The sequence below is a fragment of the Triticum urartu genome, unplaced genomic scaffold (genome assembly GCF_003073215.2).
Source record: "Triticum urartu cultivar G1812 unplaced genomic scaffold, Tu2.1 TuUngrouped_contig_4781, whole genome shotgun sequence".
Classification (NCBI taxonomy): Eukaryota; Viridiplantae; Streptophyta; class Magnoliopsida; order Poales; family Poaceae; genus Triticum; species Triticum urartu.
The window spans coordinates 1,656-8,772 of NW_024115399.1; the positions used below are offsets into that span (position 1 = coordinate 1,656).

The 7,117-nt window shown below is 44.3% G+C and overlaps 1 protein-coding gene across 2 annotated transcripts; it reads right to left on the bottom strand.

The window, feature by feature from the left end:
* Nucleotides 1-736: 736 nt before the first annotated feature.
* On the bottom strand, nucleotides 737-6,558 carry LOC125528299 (ELMO domain-containing protein A). 2 transcript variants are annotated; one of them, XM_048692793.1, is made up of 11 exons: nucleotides 5,982-6,558; nucleotides 5,154-5,195; nucleotides 4,977-5,064; nucleotides 4,115-4,221; nucleotides 3,751-3,819; nucleotides 3,515-3,630; nucleotides 2,221-2,275; nucleotides 1,974-2,094; nucleotides 1,264-1,311; nucleotides 1,079-1,173; nucleotides 737-974 (listed from the first exon to the last, which is right to left on the bottom strand). In XM_048692793.1, the coding sequence occupies exons 1-11, from the start codon at nucleotides 6,012-6,014 to the stop codon at nucleotides 873-875; spliced, it is 876 nt and encodes a 291-aa protein (XP_048548750.1). In that variant the 5' UTR covers nucleotides 6,015-6,558; the 3' UTR covers nucleotides 737-872. The 2 variants fall into 2 exon arrangements, with proteins under 2 accessions (XP_048548750.1, XP_048548749.1); XM_048692792.1 differs by having other exon boundaries at nucleotides 5,154-5,204.
* Between the last annotated feature and the right edge of the window lie 559 nt (nucleotides 6,559-7,117).

The window sequence follows — 7,117 nt, forward strand, 5'->3', positions numbered from 1 at the left end:
CAATTAATTGAGCAATCCTTTTTTTCCTCTCTTTCTTCTTCCTTTTGCACTACTCTTTATGCGGTGCCTTCCTCCTTCCAATCCAACGTAAAAAAAAGTTTTGCATCTATACATACATAAGCTCTCGATGATGGGGTCTCCCCCGATATGTACAAATGCCTAAAATTTCTGCTGTACATTTGTTTTTTTTTGGGCAAAATAATTCTTGCATTACTCGAAAGTTCAGTTTACATCTCGTTCAAAAATCTCGAGGACCTCTTTCGGACCAGAGCCTAGCCAAACCGAAGTTCGGCATTGCAACCTACCAAAATTAGCCATGTCCACTATACATATGTTCCACTTTCTTATATTTTTAAAGGTATAATGGGCAGACGATTGATTGAATAAATCACAGCAAGTTTATTACAATGTATGGCCCGGATGAAATCCAGAGCTACAAACCAATCACCATCTACAGCATGCTCCGCAGACCACTACCAAGCGACCGCCTTCATCCGCTGAGGGAATCAAGAGGAAATCCCCACAAGAACTTTCCAAATTCTACCTTCTCTCACCCGCGTAACTTCAGGATCAAGGAAGAAAACAGAAAGCGAAATGCTTCGTGCCGCGTGGGTGCGACCAGATCATCGCCATAGGGTTTGTGCGGGATGCCCATGCGGGGTGCTCGGTATAAGGCACATTGTAAACGCAACACACAGCAGCTCCTCTTTAGAAACAACATGGTTGAGAGAGACTGTGATGCTGAAAGAACGCACATTCAGGCTTTCATAGCAAAACTCTGCCTGTTTCATCATCGGTCGGTTACACAGGAGAGAAGGAACCCAACGTACAGTTTACAGGTTTATATTTCTTCTTCGTTTCTCAAGCCTACTTCATTTCAACAAGAGGTTGTAAGCTGGCAGGTCCTGGATCCGCAGGAGGTCCTCCAGAGACAGCTCCCTCTCCAGCTGCGCCTTCGTTGCTTCCAGCACATCCTGGTGGATCCATCCATTCATTCACCCGTTAGCTCATCGTCGTCGTTAGGTTACACAAACATGGCATGACATGCTTGCTTAAGCGAAAGAGAGCGTGCTCTTACGTTGAACTGCATGTAGGAGGCGCGCATCGCTAGCCACTGAGCATCCATCATCTCGAAGGCTATGCAGTACAGGATGTCGAACACGTCCTCGTGCTCTAAAAGGATGTAGCGAGGCATTAGTGTTTCTCAAAGAATAACAGAGCGGTTTGAAACCCGGAGATGAATCATGGCGGGTTCGAGCTCACCGGACAGCATTCTGACGAAGTTAATCCCCGGCAAAGTTTTCGGTCGAGCTGAGCAGCCAAAGTTTAGAAAAATAATAATTAATAATACATCAATGATAGAAGATTGCGGCATTGACCAATTCTATATGTTAGATGAACCAAGAAAAAACCAGTAGAGCTACTGCCAATTATGAAACCAACAATGATCCAGTAATTGCAGCCAACTACTCGCATTCAAACAGCACATGAACAATCAAGCAAAGCCTTTGTGCAAATCATAGAAATTTTAGAATTATTGGCCATCGGCTCAATGATTCTGGTGAGACCCACCGATGCTGTATGTATGTATACAGGTAATAATAGCAGGGCCACTCTAATCACAGCACAATAAGACTGTTGTTGGCCGTCAGTTAGCAGTTAGCGCCAGCTGTATGTGTGCTTATTGAAATGATTATGGTTAAATGGTCATAATCAAGTTAGAAGATTCCTCATATTTCAAAAATAAAATATCCCTAATGAGGTCCAGCACCAGATCATTCTGGGGTTCTATGCTGATCTAGTGGTTTGACTTGTGAGGATGCAGCACATGGTACATGTACCCTCACCACTAGATTTATTGGCTTCATCAGTACTGATACAGTGCATACAGGCCATATGTAATTATCAGGTTAGATTTCCATACATATATATGCATGTACATGGAAAGATCTTTAGTCGTGTAGAGTGTATACCTGAATTAAGCTCCAACAGTTGGATCAACATGTGTGAGATGTTAACGCCTGCTGTCGCAAAGGGGTATTCCCATGTGGCTCGCATTCCTTGTGTTTTCAGCAACAATTTCTGGAAAGAAGCCTGCATATGAACCAGGTAAGCGGCAACAGCATATAGTGTGTCAGTATGAAGAAGCCGAATGCCACTTTTCTCATCAGCACATAAATAGTTTAAAATATCGACTTCATTTTGCTTGAAATGGCATACCGGGTATCTTCTTGCGAAGAATAGAAGATTCTCAAGTGACACAAATCCACCGCCCCTGAAAATCAAAATCAGACCGTTTCTAAGCTCTTCGCATCCACATATGAACAGATAAGCTAGTGAGTGAGCTAAAGAACAGAGAAAACATACTTGTCAAATAGATAGGCAAACTAACCATACAGTTTGAGTGCAGGTTATGATGTACACCCTCTGTAAATACGGAGGGAGTACACTGTTTACGAATAAATACTTGCTCAACTCGATCCTTATTCAAGTTAAATTCAAACTTGGGCAATTCGTAATTTTTGGCTTCGTCTGATGGAGGTTAAGGATCTTCTTATGACTGCTGCCACTGCCAAAGGAGGCTGGTTAACTCGAGGAATGTTAGGTTTCCGAAGATGATTGGCTGGGTTCTGACTGTACAATCTTACTTTTAGAAACAAGATTCCAGTCTCCAGGGAACAGATCTCTTTTCACTGAACTTCGTTGGGACGAACTTTTCAATTGTGGGTTCAGTTAGAGTCTTTTTGCAGCAACACTATACCAGTGGAGGTTAACCGCCAGTGGGAAGTTTTCAGTAGAAATAAGTTCTTCTGGAAAATTAATATTCTTCCAGGGCCAGTTTTTTTTCTTTTCCTTTGGCTGGTTTCTTGGAGACTATGACACACAGAGGTTGGATGGGTTCAAGGAAATATCTGTTCTGTAGCCACAAAGTGGATATCGACCATATTTTCTTCTCTTGTCCTCACACGTTTGGATTCGTGGTACCCATGAACGTCAATTATCTTCTGGGAGCATGGTTGCACTCGTTTGACCGGGACAAAAAGGCATCTGGTCTCGATTGGGTTAGCAGCTGTTTTGTGGACTATTCGAGGAGATTGGAACAATGCATGTTTTGGATGGGCTGATGCCCAATGAACCAACAGCCTTTTTTTGAGAGACTTTATCACTGGTTAAGCTTCTGGGTTTAGGTGTAGAAGTGGAGGACACACACAGTTGACTGTGTCTGGCCTCCAAACTACTTCAGCAGGTTAAGGTTGAGATCTTCAATTGATGACACAAATGGCAACCCACAGTGCAAAGACTTCAGGAATGAATGTTAAACATAGATGTAGTCTGCTCGCTAAGTTGTTTGAAACTTACTCCAGCCATACTGATGCAATTATTAACTATACTGGGGTGTTTACTTCTACGTACTGAACTTTGTAGTGTTGGTTTCCTATAATGGATATCAAAGGCCAACCCCCTTTTTTCTCAAAGTTAAAAAAAGAAATCATACAATTAGAACAAGAAGTACCTGAAATCAGTTGCAGGATTTGGGCCCTGCCACCCCATATCTTTCCACTGTTCGGAAACTAAGCTCGTGAGCTCTGTATCGGGAAAGGAAACTTTCCAAAGAGCCTTCAGGGATGTCTACAACCACAGTCCGAAACAAATACAGTGGAGATGCAATCATCAATTGGAAGTCGGTATGGTAGAAATGGGAAAATAACTAACCAACTGGGTGTAAGTTTTGTTTATTGCATTTCATACCAGATGATCTGGTCGGGTCTCGTCAAAAGGTATGTTTAGTCTGTCCTTTAATTTTTGCATCCTTTGTTCCTGAGTAGTTAAAAGAAGCTTGGTTCAGTTGCAAAAAAAAAAAAGGGAAGGCATTTTGCAGACATGTAGGATCACCGTCAATAGATCATATCAGAAAAGAAGAGATCATCCAAATCCTTGTAAAGTTAACTAGCCAGATACTGTATTTGTTACTTTTTTTTTTCGAAACGGAATTTGTTACTTTAGATGACAACCAACAGTTCTACTACAGAAAAATTAAATCGTGATTTTTTGGGGGAGAATATGGTTGAAAGATAGTATGTGTTTTCGCTTGCGAATCCTAATACAACTTTACCTGAAGAGGGGTCATTTCAAAGTTCCTCTCGGCATGGACTTGACGCTTTTTACCTGAGCCAGTGAAAAGCCCTCCAAACCATGTCCTATTTCCGACCATAGCATTAACTGCAGTCAGGTTATCAGAAAACAGTAAGTCATTAGCAATGAAACGTCTCTCTCAGAGAAGCATAACACATATGCTAGGTTTATTGAATGCACAACTGACAACAAGGAAAACCTACAGAAAAAATATGAATGAAAAATTCCCAAATAAGTTTGATCAAATTGACAAGGCATTCAGGGAGCATGAATTAGGATTTTGCTCCCCATCAATGCCTATGATGTTCACAATGCCAATGAGTTCCATTAAAAAATTGATGCTAACGAGTCCAAATAAAAGAAATAGGGAAAACAATGGCATCCATGTCATGTCAAATATGTAGAATTCTAAGTTGCAACATGGATGTGTCTAATATTCTGGAATCAGATAGAGTTTCTGACCGTTTGTACAGAAGACAAAAATAATTCTGTCATTTTTAGCGGTGTCATAGTATGCAACAAAACATCAACAAGGATACTACCTTCTTGAGGTTTCTGGCCTAGAACACGTGTAAAAGAGGCAACCTATGATGTGCAACTACCTTGTGGTGGAATCATATAACTAATTTCCGGTTTGCTCACCAGATTGACATAAGATATTCCCAAAATATTCTACGTGTACTTCAGTATACAATAATGTGTTGCCGATTTAAAGTTAAAATTAGTTGTACATTTAAGAAGCCAAATTGTAGAAATATCTGACAAGCAAAATGTAGAAATATGTAGCAAGCAAGAACAAATATATAAATATTGGTGAGAAGGCTCTTGAGAGAATTAATCACCCTTGGCAGCAGTTGCCATATTTGGCTTCGGAGTGGATGCATTTTTCGCAGGTTGCCCCCCAAAAGGTTCAGATGGAGAAGTTTCCTTCTACAAGATGTACAGTTATAAAGAGTTAAAGCTAGGCAAACAGCTAACAAGGACACTGCCCGGTGTACATGTAAATAATTCATACATACTTTGATCATTATTTTGTTTTCTGCTAGCAGGGCCTTCGCTTGCTGTATTCCCTTCAAAAAGAGGGAAAAAAAAGAGATAAGTTAATAATCACATCACACGGAGCTTATTTTTTTTGGTAGTTGTAAACATTTTACATTCAAAAGTAAAATCAAAGCACAAAAGAAAACTCCAATGGATAAATTATAATGCACGGGCTTCTAGCTTAGTACTCGGAGAGAGGATGTTCACCCCCACCCACCCATGATCAACATAGTGTGCCATATTTATCGCAACTACACGGATGCCTGCACATTCCGGTGCTAGAAGAATGTGCCGGTGCTACACGAGGCTCTCACGACGTGTACATGTATGTGTGATACACCATAAAAATGCAGGACTTTGATGCTGACTTGGTGCCTGAACTAGAGGTCGACTGTGCACTTATTGGAGCAAAGAGCCGTGCAAATTCCAAAGATATACTTACATCCGCAAACACAATTTTAAGTATATTTCAGTTTTGGATTGCGACTCGACAATTCTGACTGGACGTTCCATGAAAAGTGTCAGCAAAATGCAATCCAGGGCAACATGATTTCTCCCGTTTATCAGAAACACAACCGGTAACATTGTGCAAAAAGAGTAAATTTCTTGTACCAGGAACTAACATAAGCAGAGATGGATGAACATATATACAACAGCATCGTGAAATTCTACCAAGAGAAAAACAGACCGGCTCTGCACATATGGGACATGATGCATTCAGAGATCTCGAATGTTAGTTGCACTACTAATCTTGAGAAAAAAAACTGTAGAAGTGTGGGAAGGGGAGATGACGACGACGGTGCTACCTGCTGGGATTGGAGCTGGAATGGAATGCCCATCAAAGAAGAGGGAGCTATGGCGCTGGCTCCTCCGGCCCCCTCTCGCCCGCCGCCGCCCCTCCCCGTCGTCCTCCTCGCCCGACCCTCCCCGACGCGCGCGCTAGGAGAAGGCAGTCAGCGGTGTCTGGACGCCCGCGCATCAGCGGGGGGAATCGCCGCCTCTTGCGCGCGGCGCCCTCCCGCCGCCGGCCAAAGAATCACTCTTTTCCGACCGCTTGTCCTTGCCCTTGCCGCGGGACAAGGGAGACGGATTGAGGGAGGTTGGGAGGGAGGGAGGGAGGGAGGAAGAGGAGGACGGAGGAATTGGAAATAGGGTTTCCAATCCGGCCGCCTCCTCCTTCCTTCCTTTGGTTCGGTTTAGATTGGAGCTTCCAGCGGGGAGAGAGGGAGGGAGTGGTGTGGTATTTGTGCCCGCAAATCCTGGCCCTGCCCCCCCTCCTCTCTCTGGACGGATGGCGTTTTGGGAATAGCCGCCGCCGATCTCGCCCCACCATCCGTTCCCTCCTCCCCTCCCTCCGTTCGTGCTCGCCTCGTCGCGCTGGTTGCGGGGGACGAGGGGCGGGGGCGGCGTGGGAGGGAGGGAGGGAGGGAGGAAGAGGAGGACGGAGGAATTGGAAATAGGGTTTCCAATCCGGCCGCCTCCTCCTTCCTTCCTTTGGTTCGGTTTAGATTGGAGCTTCCAGCGGGGAGAGAGGGAGGGAGTGGTGTGGTATTTGTGCCCGCAAATCCTGGCCCTGCCCCCCCTCCTCTCTCTGGACGGATGGCGTTTTGGGAATAGCCGCCGCCGATCTCGCCCCACCATCCGTTCCCTCCTCCCCTCCCTCCGTTCGTGCTCGCCTCGTTGCGTTGGTTGCGGTGGAAGAGTGGAGGAGGCGACGTGGGGAGGAAGAAGCTGACGTCATCGCCGATGATGTGCGCTTGGGCCAGGCCTCTTGGGAATGCAATGGAGCTGGGGCTTTTGGGCTGCGTTACATTATCTAGCCCATCATTAATCTCGACAGTCCACAAGAGGCCCAACATTACAACCGTACGCACACCCTTATTTTTTGTTCTAAAAACCCCCCTTATTTTATAGGCAAACCAAAAGCTTCATAATTTTTGGT

Bases quoted from the DNA above. Each gene is read 5' to 3' on its own strand.
- LOC125528299 (XM_048692792.1), bottom strand. From the start codon at position 6,014: ATGGGCATTCCATTCCAGCTCCAATCCCAGCAG. The intron at 5,065-5,153 runs GTATGTATGAAT...TACATCTTGTAG, and splicing joins AAAACAAAATAATGATCAAA to AAGGAAACTTCTCCATCTGA. The intron at 1,312-1,973 runs GTATACACTCTA...TTGGCTGCTCAG, and splicing joins ACTGTTGGAGCTTAATTCAG to CTCGACCGAAAACTTTGCCG.